The sequence below is a fragment of the Galeopterus variegatus genome, unplaced genomic scaffold (genome assembly GCF_000696425.1).
Source record: "Galeopterus variegatus unplaced genomic scaffold, G_variegatus-3.0.2 Scaffold3170, whole genome shotgun sequence".
NCBI classification, from domain to species: domain Eukaryota; kingdom Metazoa; phylum Chordata; class Mammalia; order Dermoptera; family Cynocephalidae; genus Galeopterus; species Galeopterus variegatus.
In genome coordinates, this window is record NW_007729281.1 from 93,315 (window position 1) to 114,774 (window position 21,460).

A 21,460-nucleotide genomic window follows, 5' to 3' on the forward strand; every position below is an offset into this window, starting at 1 on the left:
ATGACTGATACCTAGACATTGATGAAATGAATACCTGCATCACACAAATTTGTCACTATTTTTTTTTTTTTTTTAAAAGATGACCGGTAAGGGGATCTTAACCCTTGGCTTGGTGTTGTCAGCACCACGCTCAGCCAGTGAGCAAACCGGCCATCCCTATATGGGATCCGAACCCGCGGCCTTGGTGCTATCAGCACCGCACTCTACCGAGTGAGCCACAGTCCGGCCCAAATTTGTCACTATTAAATTGTGATAAATGCCTCGAAGGAAAAGAACATGGGCTATAAGAATAACCAGAGAGACCTAATTTAGACTGGGAGGGAGGTTGGGAAAGGCCTTTTCAAGACATTGCATTTGAGATGAGCTGAAGTTATGTAGAAGTTAGCTGGTGAGGAAGGGAGAGTGACAGAAAGTGACAGGGACCAGCAGGGGCCAAAGGCCATCTTAGTTAGTTTGGGCTTTATTCTAAAAGCCACAGGGAATCATTAAAGTCTTTTGCTCCTGATTTACATTTTTAAAAGATAGCTCTACCCCCAGAATGCCACACACTGGGAATGGAAAGGTGAAATGATAAAACCACTTTGGAAAACTTTCATCCCATCTACTGAAGCTGAATGTTCACCTCTTCCATGATCCAGCAATTCTGATCCTGGGTAAATAGCTGCAAACTAGAAACTTCCTAAATGCCCGTAAGAGTAGAATGTGCAGATTAATTGTGGTAGCCAGCTAGTGGAATACTATGCAGCAATGAAAAAGAGCAAAGCTTTGCTATGCTCAACAACATGGATGAATCTCTCAAACTTAATATTGAAGTAAAGAATTAAATACAGAGGAGGACATATGGTATGATTCCATTTATATGAAATTCTAGAACAGGCAAAACTATTCTATGGTGAAAGAAATTGGGGGCTGGCCCCATGGTGCACTTGGGAGAGTGCAGCGCTTGGGAGCGCAGTGGCGCTCCCACCGCAGGTTCGGATCCTATATAGGGATGGCCAGTGTGCTCACTGGCTGAGCGCGGTGCGGGNCCAGCCATGCCTATATAGGGATCCGAACCCGTGGCCTCGGTGTTATCAGCACCGCACTCTCCCGAGTGAGCCACGGGCCGGCCCTCCTAAAATGTTTTTTAAATGTTATGAATAAAGTGAACTTACTCAACAACAACAAAAAGTATTATACCAGTTAAGAAAAATTTCCACTGCATTTTTTTCCATAAGGATCTGCCACAGCTTGAGAATGTGCAGGGCTGCTGGGGGACCTCCTAGAGATAAAGCCTGTGGCCTGGGCCCAGTCAGCTACTCCAAGCTCTCCTGGACATCCAGGTGGCGGGCTGGGCACATTGCCTGAGGGGTCTCTTGTTCTGGCCTGGGGCGATTCAAGAACGTGAGGGGAGGGCAGGAAGGGGGGCAGCGCTGGTCACGGACACTCAGCAGAGGTCGAGGGTGGAGATCCCAGGCAGGAAGTGGGCCGGGATCACTCTGAATACGGGGCATGAAGCCAGAGGCCACAGACTGGCCCCCAAACCACCCCCTCCAGGCTCCTCTAGGACTGGGCACTGCCCTGCAGTCTGGGCACCTTTTCCCACTGCCACTGCCACAGGGAGCAGGGGCTGAGGCCACTCCTTCCCAGGCTTCTCGGATGGCACAGCGGCCATGTGCCAGCCTCTGCTCACTCCAGCTGCAGCAGTCAAAGACCAGTGGATTTCCTCACGGCGTGGTTTATCTTTTTCACTCCTTCCCAGGCTTCTCGGATGGCACAGCGGCCATGTGCCAGCCTCTGCTCACTCCAGCCGCAGCAGTCAAAGACCAGTGGATTTCCTCACGGCGTGGTTTATCTTTTTTTTTTTTTTTAAAAGATGACCGGTAAGGGGATCTTAACCCATGGCCTTGGTGTTATCAGCACCACACTCTCCCGAGTGAGCCACGGGCCGGCCCGGTGGTTTAAAGAACATGGGGTTGTGCGGAGTGTCCAGCAGAGGGGAGCAGATGTCTGAGGAGCAGGTTCCCGTTGCTGAGTGTGCCCATCGCTTCCTGGGCTGGGGAACACTGAGGTACAGCCACATGCCACTTCGTCCCTAGTGAAGGGCACTTGTTGATACAGCCTCTGTTACCACACCAACAAAATTAACAAAACATTCTTTAGTATAATCTGATACCCTGTCCATCTGCAAATTTCCCAGGACATCTCTGCGGCGGGTTTGTTCAAACCAGTCAAGGTCCACCCCTCGGGCCTGGAGGCTTTGTCCCCTGAGCATCTCCCTGTCCACAACCTTCTCCTCTAACCATCCTTCCCCTTGACAGACCGGCCTAGGCCACCAGCTGTGTGCTGTAGGACGCCCCCTTCTGCCTGAGTCTGGCGGCTGCTCCCGCATCACCTGCCTCCTTCCTGCGCCACGTATTCCCTGCAGGCAGGGACAGAGCTGGACAGCCTCGCTCCTCTCCTTGGAGAGGGGCTCGGCCGGGACTGCATGACCTGCAGAACTCACTCGGCTCCACTCAGACCTGAATCAGAACCCATGTCAACCAGCAACCTGCGTGGTTTATGAGCACGTTCAAGGTTGAGAAGCCCTGGCCTCAAGGCTCCATTCAATACTGTGTACTTCAGGGGAAACCCTTCTCTTTGTGGGTGGTGCTGTGCCCTTCATGCAGGCTCACCCCTTTCTCGGTGATGCTGGGGCTGAGCGCTGAGCAGAGGCTGGCATCGTAGTGACATGTATTCCCCTCCCCCAAATCTACAAGGGTAGATTTGCCACCGTGTAGGTAGCACTTCAGCATCATGAAATTATCTAGCTCCCACTGACTTTCACACAGGAGTCTCAGCATCTGCTGATGTAGTCCCTGCCCGAGTCAATGATTTCGTTACAGGTCACAGAATGGAGATTTCCTAATCCTGTCAATTCTTTCACTTTTGTTAGCTGGCGTCATTGGGTAAAGGACAACTTTTGCCTTTTAACTGGAGCCATATGATGGCCCTGAAATATAGTTCCCATGGCAGGAGGAGAAATGCTTGATTCTGTCACTTATAATAACTAAGTTTGTAGGTAAAGGGGCTGACACGAGGGCCACCTCCGTGGTGACAGATGAATATATTTTTTGGCTTTCTCCATTTTTAAGAATAAGTATACATACCTGGGTTTCAATAAATCATTCTTTTCAACCTTAAATTGTCCCAGACTTGGCCAAAGCTTCTGAAGGTGTTTTATTTCTAAACAGTTACAGATTATTTTATTTTATTTTATTTTTTTTTGTCTTTTTTCGTGACCGGCTACGGGATCGCAACCCTCGGTGTTGCTCCCGCACCTCGCTCAGCCAGTGAGCGGGAACCGGTCTGTATGTGGGATCCGACCCCTCCGCGGGAGCACCGCCGCGCTTCCCAAGAGGCGCACTATAGCAGTGCGCCACCGGGCCGGCCCAACAGTTACAGATTATTGTATTTTATTTTATTTTTTTTTGTCTTTTTTCGTGACCGGCTACGGGATCGCAACCCTCGGTGTTGCTCCCGCACCTCGCTCAGCCAGTGAGCGGGAACCGGTCTGTATGTGGGATCCGAACCCTCCGCGGGAGCACCGCCGCGCTTCCCAAGAGGCGCACTATAGCAGTGCGCCACCGGGCCGGCCCAACAGTTACAGATTATTTCTATAACTAGTTCCATAACCAGGAAGTTGCAAACACAGTCCTATGTGCCCTTCAGCTGGTTTCCCCCAAAGGCTGTGTCTTACGTGGCTGGAGAGCAAGATCAACACCAGGAGATTGATGCTGGTTCTATGTTATGTCACGTGCAGATTCATGTGACTGCCACCGCAGTGAGGACGAACATCCCCCACCATGAAGATCCCCTCCTGCTGCCCCTTTGCAGTCCCTTCTCCCCACCTACCATCCCTAACCCATGGCAGGAGCCATCTGCTCTCCATCCTGCAGTTTGTACTTTAAGAACATCACCTACACGGGATCACACAGTGTGACCCAAATGTCATCTACGTGGAATAAGAGTGTGGAATCACACAGTATGTGACCTTTTGAGGGTGGCTTTTCCACCCAGCAGAATGCCCTTAAGACCCAACCTGTTGTGTCACTAGAGTGTCCCCTGCTTTTGGCATGACTCCACTTGTCTTCAAAAGCATCCCTTTTTGGGCGTCTCCTGCTGCTGCAGACCTGGAGCTGGCCGTTTCTCCAGCAGGGGTGGCTTTAGAACTGCACTCTGGGCTTGAGCACCCACTGTGCCAGGGTTGTTTTGCTTCGCCACCCATCCCCTCTACACAGCCAGGAAATAATCTACTTCTTAAAACTGTGAGTTAGTTCACTTTGTTTTTTCCAATTTACATTCAGCAATACAGTGATTTTCCTAACTTCTTTGATTTTTTTTTTTTTTTTTTTTTGGTGCTGGCCAGTAGGGGGATCTGAACCCTTCACACCGTGCTCTAACCAACTGGGAACTGGCCAGCCCTGATTTTTATATTTGTATTTTTTTCTCTTACATTAAAGGGTTCCTTGCTGACATTGATATTCTTATTTGGTTTGTCTCAGAATATAGTTTGAGAGTAACAATGCCAATATCACCAACAACAAAACTATCGAATTGTTTGATTCCTCTGTACTTTTTTCGGCCACACACGATACCCCACTTAAAGATGTGCAGCGAAAGGGGTGAATTCTCTGGTCAGTTGAAATCCTTTTCTCTCAGGCTGCCAATTTGGTTTACAGTTTTATGGCAGATGGTGCTTCCTGTCCCCAGACTCTCCAGGAACCTGTCTGTGCCCCCAGCCCTTGGATGTGGGTGGGCCCTGGTGTTGCCCTCCACTGCGGGGTATGGTGGAAGTCACGACAGGACTTGCGAGGTTAGACACCGAAAGGCCATGCAGCTCCTCTCTTGCAGGATACATACTTTTGGAACTATAGCTGGCACATCAGAAATGCAGCCACCCTGAAGCCACCAAGCTGGAGAGACCACACAGAGGTGAGAGGTGCCTAAGCACCCCAGCCCCAGGCACAAACCTTCAGATAACTCCGTCTGAGTGAAGCCGTGCGAGAGCCCCTGAGCTAGAACTGTCCAGCTGAGTCCGGTCACCCAGGACTACGAGAGTCAATAATAATATGATCGTTTTTTTCAGCCACATAGTTTTGGGGTGATTTATGTAGCAACAGATAATTGGAACATGTATGGTTTGCTTTGTTTTGGTAACTTTTTTTCTTTCTTTTTTCCTTTTTTTGTCTTTTTTCGTGACTGGCAACGGAATCGCAACCCTCGGTGTTGCCCCCGCACCTCGCTCAGCCAGTGAGCGGGAACCGATCTGTATGTGGGATCCGAACCCTTGGTGGGAGCGCCACCGCGCTCGCAAGCGGCGCACTATAGCAGTGCGCCACCAGGCCGGCCCCTGGTAACTTTTTTTCCTACTAGTTTAATTTTTTTTGGCATGGGAAACACTGACAAAGTTCAAAAGTCAGACACAGCAATACTTAGGGACTGTGCTCCCCACGTCGAGGGGGTGCTCCAGAGTTGTGCCAAGCACCCGCTGATGGACAGGCGGGCTGCCTCCAGCCTTGTGCTGCGCCACGTGCAGCTGCAGCCAACAGCACACACAGCATTCCATTCTTAGTGCACTTTCAGGACAGCATCCTACAGCAGGACTGTGGGGATGAAGGGTCCATGTGTCTACATTTAAACACTGCCACATTCCCCGTGCTGGGGGCGTGGCCCATCGACGTCCGAGAGCTGGGTGGTGTTTCTCGACCTGGCTGTTCCCAGCACCGATGGCTGTCTTTTGCCCTGATGGATCCAGCTTGGTGCCGGCTTCTGCAGGCATGAAGCAGGTCTGGCCTCTGCCTCAGCCTCCGCAGTCAAGGATGGTTAAGGACGCTCAAGTGTGGGGGTGACTCTTAGCCCAAGTATCACAAGTGCCTGAGCAGGGTGGTGAGGACACACTCCCTGATGCTGGGACCTGGTGAACAACGGCCCTCTTGCTTGTCAAGACCCCCTTATCCCCCTTTCACAACCATCAGCCATGAGGATCCTGGACTCATCGCGACGGCAGTCCTGGGCAGTTGGCCAGACCTGCCCCGCTGAGCTGCCCATTCTGCTGCTGCCCCACGTGGAACTGGTCTAGGAAACCCGTGGTGTGTCTATTCATCAGAACCAGAGGGCAGACTGCACAGCCTTTGTCTGGAGCTCAGTGGGTTCTGTCAGTCTGAGCCTGTCTTTTTCCTACTCAAATACCTCCAAATGCGCCCACGCCCCAGAGATTAGCTGATAGCCATCAGCACAGGGGAGAAATTCCTCAGCTGGCTGAAGCGGCTCAACTGACCAGACTCCTAAGCCGTGACCTGCTGACCGCGCAGCTCAGGCCAGCCTCTGGGCCACCGCCAAGTGCTGAGCGTGCAGTGGGAGGCAGAGAGGGCAGCAAGGGTCTCGCTGTTTAGAAGAATTTATTATTAAGTCTCAGAGTGACGATGACATGACCCTATACAAACACATCTTAATTTAGGACCCGAGGACAACTGTAAACAAGATGGGAGCATCGGGCGCTGTCACCAGGTAGGGAGAAGGCAGCAGACCACGACGGCTCAGTTCTGGAGGGTAGGTCTGTGCTCATCACGGGGCACTCCCGTTTTGAACCATCTGCACATATTCCTCGTGGAGCTTTTCTTGAGCTTCGAAGAGCTTCTTCAGCTTCTTGGCTTGTCCTTTGCTCAGTTCTTTGCCCTCTGCGTCATGGGTTGGAAGACCCTAAAGGAGCAAGAGCAAGAGCAAGAGCATAGACGGCTGTCGTCCTCCCTGCCACGGTAACCGAGGGCCCTGACTTTCCTTTCCTCACCCCTTGGTCTCAACGTGCTCATCCCCCTGACATGGCCATGTCCTTTCACTAGGAAGCTAGCAGCTATTAGCTAGCAGCTAATAACGGATGGGAAGTGACCAGCGTCTGGGGGTGCCTCCCACTGGGGTGAGGGGCAATGCTCCCTTCCCATCAGGGCTCAGTTCTTTCTCCTTTTTCTAGCTTTTTAAAAATTATTTATTTTTAATTGAAATGTATAGATTGTACATATATATGGGTTACAGAGTTATATTTCAATGCATGTATACAACATGTAGTGATCAAATCAGGGTAGTTAGCAAATTCATCATCACAAAAATTTACTGTTTCTTTGTGATGAGAACATATGAGCTCCTTTCTTCTAACCACTTGAGAACATACAATAAATGACTGTTAGTTATAAGACGCCCAGCACACGGCTTGGTTCCGACACAGCTGGCTCAAAGGTATGTACCAAATATATACAAGAACCAGCAGGGAGAGGCCTAAAGAGCAGTCTGGAGGCAGTCACTGGGAATGGCCATAACAGAGGGCCCCAGGGAGCAGAGGACACATCTGTGCCATGGCACGTCAGCTAGCCTGTGAGGCTCCTTGCAGAACCCGCAGATCCCATTTTCGGTCATTCTAATCTCAGCCCACGCCATGACTCCCGGTGCCAGAGACTGAGCTTGCCCTGACAATGGTGGAGGCAGCCCTGGCATGGACCTGCCCAGCTGCACGGGTATGTGGGAGGAGCTCACATGACAGGCAGGAGGCCCTGGACCCTAAGAGGATGATTTTAACCTTCCTTCAAGTTTTACTCCAAACAGAAAATCTGCTTGTCCAAGGCAGAACATTCCTGCCATCCCAATTTAATGTGGTCTAGTAAAGTTCTAGAAAGAAGAGCATTCTTACGTTTTCATCAAACTTGGAATATTTGTCACTTTCTGACAAGAACATCTCACTGGGTGGAATCTTCATCTTGGCCAGCTTTGCTGCCTGGAACACAGCACACGAGACACACGGTCATGGCCCCCAATCGAGCAGCACAAGGGGGCTTCACCTCCATCACCACGATGTCTGCTCCCACCTCCAGCCCCCAAATTGCTTCTGAGCCCTCAAATTCAGGGAGTTATAAAAGCCAGGGAAGGAGAAAGCCAGGCTGAGGGGAGTCTAAAGGAGGGCAATTTGAAGTTAAACCAGACATCTTTTCTACAGGAACAGGGGAAGGTTGCTAAAAACAGTCTTAACAGTAAGCCTGTAAAAGCTGACTTGGAGCTTGTACCCAGTCAAAGGGCATGGTCTCCCTCGCCGAGGGGCCCCAGGTGGATGGAGTGGAGGGCAGAGCCCCTTTTGTGAGGGTCCCTAGGGTGCCTGACCCAGCCCAAAGGAGGCACAGACAGCTGTGGGGCATGGGGTCAAAGTTCAAATCTGTGCTTAGGAGAGCCCCACCCTAGAATAGACAAGTGCGTGTTACTTCTTGTTCCTGTTTCTTCCGGGCGGCCTCCTCCTTCTTCTTCCTCTTCTCCTCTTCAACCTAGGGGAGTAGCACAGGGCCTGATGAGACAGGACTGCCCAGCAAGGCCAGCCTCGCCACCCTCCTGTGGCCCGGCCTGTCCCGCCAAGGGGGAGAGCAGCCCATGTGCTGGGAGGTAGGGCTCGGGCAGCACACGGGGGAGTCCGTGTTGTGACTGGCCCCCATTCATTCCTGCTGGACATTCTCAGCGGGCACCTCTGGGTGTGGCAGTGGACAAAAGGGCAGAACCAGCATTAAAAGATCCAGGTACAACTGACAGGACAAAATGCACCAGGACGATGAGCCTGGCCTGGGGAGAGGGGGCTCAGGCAGGTGGTGACCAGGGTGAGTATCCTGGGGCAAGGAGACAGGTCCCTGTGGCAGGATGGGGAGAGGGCAGTGGTCAGCAGGTGCCAGGGCACAGGGGCTGGCCTTGGGGACTGGAAGGAAAGAAAGAAGACAGGACTGGAGGAGATGAGAGCAGAGGTGGGTGCCCTGGACTTGGCGGTGGAAGTGAGGGAGGCTGAGGCTGCCGTGGGATGTCCCGGCTTGAGCAGCTACGTGAACAGACATGCCCTCCACTGACAGGAAGGAGAAACAGGTTTGGGGAGTTGAAACTCACAAACTCCCTTTGGACATGTTGGGTTTCAGCTGCTTCCTCGCCAAGCGGAGCTGTCAGGTAGGCAGCTGGGTACAGGAGTCTGGGCTAGGCAACTTTTGGGGCCACAGAAAATCTGGGGGTCATAAGTAAGACAGGACAGATGGTAGAGAAGCCTGGGGGCTACATGAGGTCACTGGGGAGGGAAGGGTCTGGGGTGCCCCCACATTCAGAGCTGGAGAAAAGACGGAAGGTGCGACAGTCCCAGAGACCCAGTTGGAGGAAGAGCTCCTGAGAGACCAAGGGAGGTGGAGGTGCCTCTGGATGTGCCCAGACAGATGTCACCAGAGAGCCTGACAGAGGAGGTGGCTGCAGTGGGAGGAGGGACCCAGGCGCAGAACCTGGGGGAAGCCAGAGACACAGCACCCAGGCTCTCTGCTTTCTCCCTTCTCAAGTCAGGATGGGCTTATGTGCTGGTAGGAATATTCCAGGATGAGGCGTGGCCCCTCCCCCACTGCAGCACCACAGCCCTAGGGGACCTCCTCTGGGTGTTTGCTTGTGAAGAGATTCCCCTGGAACCAGGAGAGGTCACAAGGCCAGTGACAGAAGCAGTGCAGACTCTGCAGAGAGCTCTTCCTGTGGCTTCCAGCTCCTGAGCACTCCTAGATGGCAGAGCTGCTGGGGGAGCTGGGGTATTTGCTTCCTCGCCCAGCTCTGGGGCGGCCTGAGAGGCATGGCCAGCCGTGCTGGGGCTCAGGACCCAGCCCAGGGATGAGACACAGGCTGGGTACGCAGCTGTGATGGGAGTGGGGAGGGGCTGAGAAGAGTGTGAGGGGCAGACCCCCGGCTCCTCCAAACCTTCCAACTACAACCAATCTGCAGACCGTTCACTGCTCTCTAACTGTCCGAAGCTTTTCCCAGAGTTCTGGTTTGTTGATCTTCTGCCTAATCGGCAGCTCCTTATCCGTGTGCTCCCCTGTGCTGTAAACTCGGCCAACCCACATGTCCTCACATCTGCTCTCCCCCAATGCCCCTGACCTCCCTGTGGTGCCAGCCCAGGACACAGGCAGCACTCTGGACTTCTTTCCCCTGGCCCCACACATCCCATCTATCAACCAACCCCCATCTGTCACTTCTGCCTTCTGAGTCCCTCTCAAAGTCCCCTTCCCAAGAGCTGTGGTGCCTACACTTGCTCTCCACAATGGTCTCCTTAAGCCTCTCAGGGCCCCTGGCAAAGGCCCCAGGCACAGAGTGGAGGGGGGCTGGAGAGTGGGGCAGCACACAGGCCACTCAGCACAGTGGGACCAAATATGCCAGCTTCACAGTTTGCTAAAAGTGACTAATTTTCACTTAAGCAGAGAGAATAATTTTTTTGAAAAGAAGTCCTTCATTAGAATATACATTTTTTCTTTTTTGGTAACCAAATTGTCAAGTAGTTACCTAGTCAATTTTTCTTCCTGACATTTATAAATACTAGAATTTTAATAAAAGTGTAAACATCAATTTTTAAAAAGTAAACTATACAAAATCCCAATGGTTTTTATATTTTCAATAAATACCAAGCTCGAGCCGTTTTATTTTACTAACCCTTTTCTTTTCTTCTCTCTCTTTTAATAAGGTATCTCTGTCCACCAACTTGACCACTGTTGGCAGTCCTGAAAAGCAAACAGTCTGTGAGACCAAGGGGTGGACCGTCTGCCGCTGGGCCCCGAGCTGCCCGTCAGGTCATGCCACCACACCCGCATGCCATGGGCCACCTACAGGAAAACACCGGGGGCCCCTTCCTTCCTGCTCACAAGGGCAGTTAATTCTAGGTGGATCAAAATGGTAAACATTGAAAACAAAAAACACCAGCCCTCCACAAAAGCAGTGAAGTACCACACAGGAGAGCACTTGTAATTGCGAGGTGGGAAGGCTGTTCCAGCCGGCAGTCACAGAGTAAGACAGATTGCCTGAGTATCGAAAAATTCATAATTTCCTGGGCAGCAAAACAAGTCCATGAAGTCGGAAGACAAGCCATGACATGAGCTGACAGTCCAGATGGCACAGGCTTGTTTCCTTAACCCAGGGAATGTAAGAACAGGCAGCCAGTGGCAATACCGGACAAGAGGGGCTGGCGGCTGTGGAGGGCGGGGACACCACTCTGGGTGTCTTCATCAACACATAAAAAGCGCTGGAGCCCCAGCCCCACCCTGTGTGACACTCTGCCCCTCCCCAGCGCCCCTCCTGCCTCAGCAAGCTCCTTGCAGCACATCCTGACAATGTGAGGGGCTCACCCACCTTCACGGTCTTCAAACCGCACGCCGAGCTCAGGTAGGATGTCATCCCGCATGGCGTCGCTGAGCTGCAGAACCTCAGGGACTGTTGGCAAAGAAAAGGGGCTCAGTTAGACACAGAGGAGGCCTGGGTCCCACAGAATGTGCTCGGGAGAGAGGGCACCAGCCACTTGGCTCACTGCACAATGCCAGAAGCCCAGAGACCACCAATGCTGCTGCCAGATGAGCTCTGGGCCAGGGCCCTCACCCCAAGGATGGGCCACGGTTCCCACACTACCTGGACAGTGCCCAGAGGTAGGATGCCCTCTGATGGTGGTCAACAGACTGGTCCTAGGGATGCTAGGGAGGTAAGAGTTGGGGCCAGTCAGAGCCAGGTGTGGCAGGCAGGTCTGGGGCCAAGTTAGTTTCCTGGAAATAGGTTTTTACCAAACAACAAGGAGGCTCAGAAACTGGCCGGGGCCCCCTGGTCTCTCTGGAAGGAGCCCAGAACCTCTGCACCTCTACTGTCCTGGCGCAGAGATTCTGAAAGAAGCAGCCACGTCCCGCAGCCAAGTCCACACCTGCTCCGGGCCTGTACCCTGCCGCCCCCTCCCCCGAGTCCTGGAGGGGCTCCCCACCCTCCTCATGCTGCAGCCAGGCACACCTGGCCCTCTCCATACGTCCTAGAGCTCAGTGACAAGGAAGAGCCAGGACCCCCCACGTCTCTGAGCGCCCACTGAGAGTGCCAGAACTCAGTTGGAGAGAAGGTGTCTGGGAACAGATGCTGAGTCTGGAGGTTGGGGTGACCCCCACAGCTGCTGCCAGCGTCTCTCACTGGGAAACACCAGCCCAGCCCGGCCCAGCAGGGGGGCCGCAAGATATGAGGGGCCAGAGACCAGGGAGTAGGAGCCACACACATCACCTTGGCAACACTGCAACTGGCACTGGCTCGACATCCCAAGGAGCTGGCCCAGCCTCACACCAGCCCTGTGGGAGGTAGATACTGGCTCAGCCAGAACAAGTAGAAGGCTTGGGTGAGCTCTGGAGGAAACAGCCCTGTGGGGCCTGTTGGCTTTGAAGTGATCTCCAAGCAAACAGAGTGGGTGGGGATCAAAGATTATCCAGTGTGGCCTTGACGCCTGAACTGGAAGGTCCCTTCAGGATTAGACATTCTATTTTTTTGGCAGCTGGTGACTTTGGTGTTATAAGGCTGTGCTCTAACCAGCTGAGCTAACCAGCCAGCCCTGGCTTGGACATTCTTAACCTCTGAGTCAGTTTCTCTGCTGGAGCTCCAGGCACGTGCCTTGACAGCTAAGTGCAGCGCGGCGTGCTGGGCACGGGGCACACCCATCAGAGCTGGCTTCTGTTAGCAGGAACGGGGAGTGGGAGCAGAAAGCGGATGGGCCATGAGGAACTTACTAGAAATACAGACCAAGGAGATGACACAAGAGGCAATGGGAATCCAACCACAGATGAATGAATGAGATGTGGTCCATTCACACAGTGGAACATTACTCAGGCTTAAAGAGGAAGGAAATTCTGACACACACTATGACATGGATGAGACTTGAGGACACTATGCTGAGTGAAACAAGCCAGTCACAAAAGGACAAATACTATAGGATTCCACTCATATGAGCTCTCTAGAATCGTCACATCCACAGAGACAGAAAGAAGAGTGGTGGGTGCCAAGGGCTGGGGGAAGGGAATGGGGACTTGGTGTTTTATGGGGACAGTTTCACTTTCGCAAGATGAAAGTTCTAGAGACGGATGGTGGAGGTGGCTGCACAACAATATGAATGTACTTAATGCCACTGAACCGCGCACTTAAAAGTGGCTAAGATGGTAAAGCTTATGTTAAGTGCTTTTTCCCACAATGAAAACAAAAAAAGGTGATGGGGAAACGGCAACTGCCTCCCCAGCAGCAGATGGCCCGGCCTAGCCCCTGCTCACCCAGCTGACCCCTGCACAGTCCCTGTCCTTCTAACTTCCTTCCAACATCCCACACCACTCCTGGTTCAACACCTGTACCCTGCGGCTCCCCGGCAGGCTCTCTGGTTGGCTGACCATGGGCTCCTTTGGGACACCTGGCCTGGGCCGGGCAGACACTGGCTGAACCGAGGCACTTGCTCCTTGCTCTCTCTCTCTCTCCTTGGCCAGTCCAAGGCCACATGGACAGCCAGGAGGTGATAACGGTGAGTAACCAACAAAAGGTCTGCATTTGCTGCTGCCGCTGTTTGTGGGGGTGGGTGTTGGGGCAGAGCCACACCTCACACACGGCCTCCAGCCCTGAAGGTTTTCCAACCTGGACGGCTGAAGTCAGCGGAGGCCCAGGGTCTGTGGCTCAGGTGAAATGTCCTCATGTCCACGAGATACGTGGAGGGTGGCCGCACAAGGCAGAAACTACCACCTTCCCAACAGGGACCCATCCTTGTCCACTTGTTTCAAGCAACAGACAACAAAAACAAAGCAAAAAAGACCAAACAAAAAGCAAAGCTGAGCTCCTTCCACGGCTGGCCAGCTGGTGCAGCTCTTAAGTCTCGAGCGAGGCCTTGCCCCTCCTGTCAGCACTGCCCTGTGGGAGCTCGAGCCTGGCCAGTCCCTGTCAGAGCCCTCCCAGCCTGCCTTGTGACCTCCGGGGGCTGCAGCCCAGGCTCAGCCTCTGATGTTCCCCAACAGGCAGGGAGAGACACCCGGGCTGCCTCTGAGAACAGTTGTCCCAAGCCCGTGACCCCAGTGACAGTGGTGAGTTGGTGCTGGCAAAACTGTCAGAGAACCGCACAGGCCCCAAGTGGGTCGAGCCAGGCTCCTTCAGTTTGGTTCACGTGCTTTAAAACGCTGAGGCGTCAGGTGTTAGGGAAAGGGGACCGGGCTTCCTCAGTCAGACCAAAGGCCTACTGTTCCGTTTTAAACTGCTCGGTTAGGCCAGCCCCTCTCCACGGAGCACGGAGGCAGCCTCCCCGCCTGGCACTGCCAGGCTGTTTTGCCCCCACCTGTGGAAGCTCATGCTTAGGTTCCTTGGGGGCCTCGGCATTTTTCCTGCCTTCCTGCCTCACACTGTGCTGGCCCCTTCCCAGCCCCCTCACCTGACCAGGCCTACCTGACCAACTCCCTGGGCACCCCACCTGGACACCACCCCTCGGTGGTCCCCATGACAGACTCTGCACGGATGGGGCTAGATGAACTCTGGGTGCAACCCCACACCACACGGAGGCCCTCAGGGAGGAGGCACGGCCCAGCAGGTGACAGGGTGGCTTTTGGAGTCATTCTACCACAGCCCCCGGTGTGGTCCTGGGCGAGGTCTCTAACTTCTTGGGGCTTTGCTTTCCTCTTTTGGAAAATCATGAGGGTTGAAGGAGGCAACACGAGGAACGCAGCTGACAGGGCCCAGCATGTCCTACGTCCTCAGGATGTGTTGGCGGCCGTGCTGTTACCCCCCGATTCAGACTGCTCAGAGGAAGAAGCTAGACGACTGCCTGATGCTGCTCCTTGCTGGGTTCAGCACTTGTGAAAAATCGGCCCCCAGAACGAAACGTTCAGATCCAGCATTTTCAAAGTCCTAACCCACACACACCTCGGGACCGTCAAAGGATGAAGGGATGGCTGTGCACAGTGAGACACTACTGCGGGAGCCCCAAGTTCAAGGCGTTTGCCCACCACACCCCAAGCGGAACAGGAACTCTGAGCACTCCAGTTCCCCTGTGAAGGCTCCTCTGCCAACGTGGTTCAACTGTGCAGCAACGACAAGCCCTGCCATGGCGTGCCTGCCTGTGGGCCACTCAGCAGAGTGAACCAATGGGCAGGTGTGAGGCTGGGCAGGAAGGAGCACCCTCCATTCTGCTGCTACCCAGAGGATAAGAGGCAAAGAAACCCTGGCCTGTGGCATCACAGGCTCAGCCCCCCCCCCCCCAGCTGTTCTAAGTCAAGTAAAATTCTCCCCAGAGTGATTTATCCTGCAGGGGACATATGTGGTTGTCACGATGGGGCATGTGGTGCTAACAGGACCCAGTACGGGTCCCCCCAGGCTGGGGACACTGCTCAACACCCTGCAGTGCACAAGGCAGCGCCCACACAGAGAATGAGCCCCCAACATCCCCATGCTGAGGGGTGGAGCCCTGAGTCCAGAGGCCCAGCAAGGAAGGGTAGCTCCCACGGTCCCAGCAGCCACTCCTCACCTTTCTTCTCTCGGGCGATCTTCCGCACTCCTTCCCTGAATTCCGACAACACCTGCAGGTAGGGCATGACTATGGACTCGAGCTGCAGAAAGAATGGTTTGGGCTCACTGAGAGCTCACTCACCCCCTTAGGTTGACAAATGAATAACAGTTCAGCAGACACACTGTAGGACAGGGCCCAGTGTGGGCAGTGCTACTGTGACCAGCACCTCAGAGCTCAGATGCTCTCATCCCTGACACGCAGGCCACTCTAGGTGTGCAAGGCATATGGGCTTGGGGGTGTCAGCATAGGTGACATGGGCCAGAGAGTATAAAGCTTCCCTCTACTTCCAGCGGGACGAGCTGAGCAGGTACTCTATCCAAAGGATGACATGACATGTTTTTCTCATGTCAGACATGCAGTTGCTAAAAAAACCCACCTTTATGGTTACAAATGGGCTGTCTCTAGGAGGTACTATTTTCTAACAGGCCTGATGAAGTTCCTCCCCAGGCTGGGGCCTTAGCTACTCTGAGGCCAGCGGCCACAGAGTCAGGCTGTGCTTGGTTGTGACCTGTGGGCATATATGTGCTTGCTTGAGATTTGCAACAGCCTCTCCATTAACTAGCTACTATCCACATGCACGTTGACTTCTACACTAAGATAACTACCTATGGTAACACTGGGGGTTAGGCCACATAATGTAAAACCATGCAGGAAAGGAAAAACTGATGAAGGCAAAATCCAAACAGAAGACTAAGTCTACAAAAATTCTTCCAAATGCCATTTCTCTTGTTTTTCCAGCAGGACAACAAGTAGGAGCAAGGACCCCGGCCTCTTACACTATTTGGCAGCACGATAACCATGATAAAGACACAAAGAAATGCAAAAGGTGGCGGGCATGACGAGTCTTTGGTCTAAGCTGAACTTCATTAAGCCCAGTTGTGCATCTGGACTGAGGGTGCACCTGGCAGTGGAAGCTCTGGATTCCAAGGTGGTTCAGGGTCTTCATCTCCTCCCACGTGTGACACAGCCCAACAAGCCTTGGTGTGGGAGCGGGAGGGAGGCACTGTCTCGCTGCCAGCCTCAGCCCCAGGGTGCCTGAGGGGACTGTCAGGATGACTGCAGGCACCCCTCTCATGAAGGCCTGGGCTGGCAACTCCCAGAGGTCCAGCTGACCACACTGAGTGCATGGCCGAGTGGTCAGTACTGAGGTGGTTCAACACTTACGAACTGCCTCTTCTGAGGCTCCTAAAACAATGTGGATTTGGAAGTTAATCCACAAACCCCAAATGGCTGTGAATTGTGGGTCTCATGAAGTTTGGCCTAGTAGGCTTGCAGAATTCACTCGTGGCCAGTTATTTCTAATTAGCTGACTCCAAAGGCCTAAAGAGGCCACCTGGGGTGCATGTCTATAGCACATCTGAAGGTGCCCCCCACGACTGCAGTGGCATTTAAGATTAAAAACGTTTTTTAAGTTCAAAGGCAGACTGACTTTAACCTAGAAGGTATGTTCTCATTTTTTGTTTTTAAAGAAAATAGATATCTTAGTATCATTTGCACAAGAGAATAAATGAGCCATGTGGGTTTTCTTTCTACAAAGCACCAAAGAAGGTTCACATATGGCAGTCTAAAAAATACTGCACCCAGTAACTAGTTCAAGTGCTAACAAAAGGCCTGGCACGTGGGCAAGGAGCCCTGGTAGGACGTCCCACAACAAACTGTTTGCTCTTTGCAAGTTGACTCTTGGGGGACATCTGCAAATGTCATGTGCAGGAGAGGCCTCTTTACACTGCTCACCAGTAGGAAACAGGACTTTAAAAAGGCTTTGCCTTTTTATTTTATATCAAGCTCATTTTCATTAAAATAACAGCTGTCGTGTTTAAATATTTATATGCATTCCAGTCAAATAACTAAAGAGCATTCTTGCCCGAGCTGGAGAGTGGAAGTATGTGTTAAACAAGCCTGAAAGTGTGCTTGTCAGATGGGATGGCCGTTACTAGCAGGGGAACGTAGCTGAGAACGTGTGTCTGCCCACATGCCACCTGCCAACAGAGAGACCTGCCAGCAGAGGAGAGCCGGAGCCTGCTCTGGATGGACGTTCCTACACCATACATCCTTTGGATAGAGGGCCCTACTTAACAACCACCTGACTTCCAGTCAGCAGCTGTGGGAGCAGGGGCTCTGGCATGGGAGGTATGGACAGACCTCAGGTTGGGACTGGACTTCATCTGGCATGGGTTTCTGCACAGTCCCATGGAGGCAGAGGCAGAGGGTGGACGGTTCACCCCAGCCGGCATAAGCTCTGTGCAGTCTGTGCTCATGGCCTTCCACATGATGAGATCTGAGAATGGGAGCTCATGACACCACATGGCTGTGGCGTGGTCCAGGGCTAGTCGGTGTCCCGAGGTTAAGCTCAGATGACAGCCAAGGACCCCTCAACTAAGTCAGTGACAAAGGCCATCAGGACCGAAGCTGGCCTTCCACACCTGGAGGGGCAACTGACCACTCTCAATACTCAGAGCCAGATCTGAAACTGCACCTGAAGGCTGGGCCTGGAAGGGTCTGGTGTGGGTGGGACCCAGTACTGGTCTCTGTGTGTCCAGAGGGTTGAAAGAGGATTGGAAAGACTCCTGGGGGCTCCAGAGGAACAAGGGGCAGGGAGGGAGCAGGTGTAGAGGCAGGAAGGCGCCCCTCACAGTAGGCACAGTGGAGTGGGTGACCTCAAGGCAGGCACACCCTGCAAGGTCAGAGGGCGGCAGCAGCTGACCCAAGGCCCCAGAGGGAGATTCTTTGGGCCCAGGCATGCTCTACTCACGTTTAGGCTGGTTCCAGGCCCTCCGACTGGGAAACCTAGGGAGCTTTCCTCTTCTATGGCCCCAAAGATCTAGGAAAAGAAACAGATGGGACTTGAACCGTGTGCCAGATGAAGAGGTCCTGAGACGGCCCACATGGTGAGCAGGTCCATGGCATTGCTCTCACGTCTATGGGAGGGGCAGGTTGAGAACAGCCCTCCTGGGTGGTCCCTGGGACCAGGAAAGGGACAGAAAGAGCAGCTCCAAGAGCCCTAGAAACACAAGCCTGAGGGCGCACTCACCTGCCCTAGGACCAGCCTGGCCCAGAGCTACCCTCCCTGGACCCCTTTCAGCCTGAAGCCACTGGAGCCTAACAACAGAGACCAGAAGCGGGAGGCAGACCAGTCACTCTGAAGTCCCACTGGCCTCAAGAGAGCTCGCTTTATGGCCTGGTGGTACTGTACAAGAAACAATTCTGCACAGACGGGTTCAGTTAACGCCTTATCATTAGTTTTGCTTTTCAAACGTCAAGCTAGGAGTAGAGAAAAACTAAGACAAAGAAAAGAGCTCAGAGTAAGGAATAGCAACATGGGTTTTCTCTCTAATGAAGAGAATAGAGCAGGGACGGAGGAAGAGGACAGAGTGCATCTCGGCTCTAGGAGGCTGCTGGGCACTGTGCAGCAGGTAAGCGCCACCCAGAGCCCTGTTTTGACAGTGGTCTGTCACCTGCATCCACACAAGCAGAGGACTGTGCCTGTCTGGGCCCTGGCTCACCTTCAGCATGTGGGTGAGATACAGTGCCACGTTCTTCAGCAGGGCCTGGTTGGGCCTCCTCCTTGTGGCCTTGCGGGCTGCCATGTAGAGGTTGCACTGACTGACCAAGGCCCGCATTTCCTCCATGACAGTGCGGGTGTCGACGTTATCACAGAGGGCTTCATGGATCGCTGCCTTCTTGTCATAAAAGCTGAGCAACAGAGAGAAAGGAATGTAAACAAGCCAGACCCCCTAACGCACTACAGAAATTCTCCATGAAGTCCGACTGCCAGAATGTTCCTGTTAGCAGGTGTGGCCTGTTCTGAGTGAGCTCTGCACAGTGTGTGCAGGGCACAGGCGGTGGGCAGGCAAGACATACAGCTGGGCACGGCACCTGGGCACGCTCACAAGCCCAGAGAAGCAGCCCCACCTTACCTCTTGTTGAGCTCAGCTTCTCCGTCTTCCCACTTCTCAAACTGACCAGTGATATCGACGGGCGCTCGAAGGAGGTCTTTCACATTTAAGAAAAACTCCTAAAGTCAGAAAATTCAGTTTAGTAGTATTTAGGCAACTTTTCCATCCAGAAATATCTGATGAACTTGTTCTACTTACGGGATTTTAGGTAAAATCTAAAATACCGCAATGCACTGACAGGACACAAGTGGTCAGAAAGGAGGTGAAAGGTTTTCCTTTAAGAAAGAAGTGCGTTCCTATCTTATCCTTAGAGATACTCATGCAGCAGAAAGTACAATCAGAGTGACATGTAGCACACATGAGCAAGAGTGAGGTCCCTCATGCTACCGTGCCATCGGGCATCACAGACGTGTGCCACTGAACGCATCTCCTGCTAGGATGCAACCGCTAGGATGCGCCCCCACAGCTGACCACAGGCACCCATGGTGTTAGGGTGGCTGCTCCACCAACCTCTGGAGAGGCACTGGGGACTCACGTTCATGAACTTCTCATACTGAAGCGCTGACTCCATGGTATTGCTTGAGTAGTCCAGCGTGTCCTTCCAAGAGTGCATGAGGAAGGCCAGCCTCAGCTGCCGTGCTGCGGGAGAACACAGGACACTGTCACCTTCACTCTGAGTGGCTATGGTTCAGGTGTGTCCATGAGGACACGTGTGTGGGTAAATATTTACCTGAGTGCTTTTTCAAGGCGTCTTTAATGGTGATGAAGTTTTTTAGTGATTTTGACATCTTGCAGCCTGCAATCGTCAGGTGACCTGTGTGAAGGAAGTACCTGACCCAGCAGTCATTTTCAAAGTAGGCCTGCATGGCAAGAGACAGGAAGGATGGCAACAGCCATGTATTATGAGGGGCCCCTGCCTGCCTGGGAAGTGCTGGTGTTACGGGGGCGTCTGCCAGCCTGGGAGGTGCTGGAATCACAGGGGTGCCAGTGAGCCTGGGAGGTGCCAGCGTCACAGTGCCGGTCACTGCACACACTGTCGTCTCACTCATTTGTCCCACCAGTGGGGTAGGTGCTGCATTTTCTAGATGGGGCAACTGGGGCTCAGAGGGAGTGCCCCAGGTCTATGAGCCAGCAGCTAATACGACTGGCTTGACTCTAGGTATGTCTGTTGCTGAGGACCAGGTTGTTAGTGGAAGACTGGACTAAATGATTAGGGTTTGAGTTCCACTGAAAGACCCTGAGGCAGATGTCAGGTCCCATGAAGGAAGGGCCTCCCTGAGGGGCCCCTCACTGACCTTCTCTGTGTTGTGGTAAGAACGCCACACTCTCCTGTCTGAGAAGGCGACCACCGCTGCTGCCTACCTCTGACTGTGCCAGCTCGTTGTCATGGTGGGGGAAGCGGAGGTCAAACCCTCCCCCGTGAATGTCCATCGAGGCGCCCAGCAAGGTGCCCGCCATGGCGGAGCACTCGATGTGCCATCCTGGTCGGCCCTGAAAAGACCCAATGGCCCCTGGTTGACCAGCTTTTATGACTCCAAGTCAGAAGTCCCCAGCACTCAATCAGCCCCAGGGGACCATGCCCTCCGTGAATGTCCATCGAGGCACCCAGCAAGGTGCCCGCCATGGCGGAGCACTCGATGTGCCATCCTGGTCGGCCCTGAAAAGACCCAATGGCCCCTGGGTCACAGCTTTTATGACTCCAAGTCAGAAGTCCCCAGCACTCAATCAGCCCCAGGGGACCATGCCCCTTCCATGGCACTCCACAACAGGGACTGTTGTCATGGACAATGTTGCAGGCAGTCTCACCCCCGGAGCCTGGAATACTCAAGTCACGAACATCAGAACTGAGAGGCATCCGAGGTGGTCTAATCTGACTGTGCTCTCATTTACAGGTGAGAAAATGGAAGTCCCGGAAAGAGAAGCAACTTGTCCAGAGACCCAGCCAGTCTCTGTAACGTCCGGGTCCCCAGGACTGGGCAGTTCTGCATTGCACCAGCACTGGGATCTGGCCCCAGTGACATCATCACCTGCAGAGCTGCCCCTCTTGGGGGACAGAGGGCATGGCTGGTGATGGTGCCCTATCACACTGCCTCTTCTCCCCCCCCCCCCCCCCCCCCCCCCCCCCCCCCCCCCCCCCCCCCCCCCCCCCCCCCCCCCCCCCCCCCCCCCCCCCCCCCCCCCCCCCCCCCCCCCC

General features: G+C 53.6%; 1 protein-coding gene across 1 annotated transcript in view; it reads right to left on the minus strand.

Annotated features, from left to right (window-relative positions):
• Window positions 1-6,400: 6,400 nt before the first annotated feature.
• CARS (cysteinyl-tRNA synthetase) overlaps window positions 6,401-21,460 on the minus strand; it is a 60,163-nt gene continuing 45,103 nt past the window's right edge. Inside the window, exons 12-23 of the mRNA XM_008584187.1 lie at window positions 20,629-20,757; window positions 19,997-20,126; window positions 19,802-19,905; window positions 19,288-19,385; window positions 18,874-19,063; window positions 18,123-18,191; window positions 15,329-15,410; window positions 11,179-11,259; window positions 10,486-10,553; window positions 8,262-8,321; window positions 7,700-7,783; window positions 6,401-6,720 (exon numbers count right to left, since the gene is read on the minus strand). Of these exons, the coding sequence (XP_008582409.1) occupies window positions 6,586-6,720; window positions 7,700-7,783; window positions 8,262-8,321; window positions 10,486-10,553; window positions 11,179-11,259; window positions 15,329-15,410; window positions 18,123-18,191; window positions 18,874-19,063; window positions 19,288-19,385; window positions 19,802-19,905; window positions 19,997-20,126; window positions 20,629-20,757 (1,230 nt within the window). The 3' untranslated portion in view covers window positions 6,401-6,585. The remainder of the gene's footprint in view (window positions 6,721-7,699; window positions 7,784-8,261; window positions 8,322-10,485; window positions 10,554-11,178; window positions 11,260-15,328; window positions 15,411-18,122; window positions 18,192-18,873; window positions 19,064-19,287; window positions 19,386-19,801; window positions 19,906-19,996; window positions 20,127-20,628; window positions 20,758-21,460) is intronic.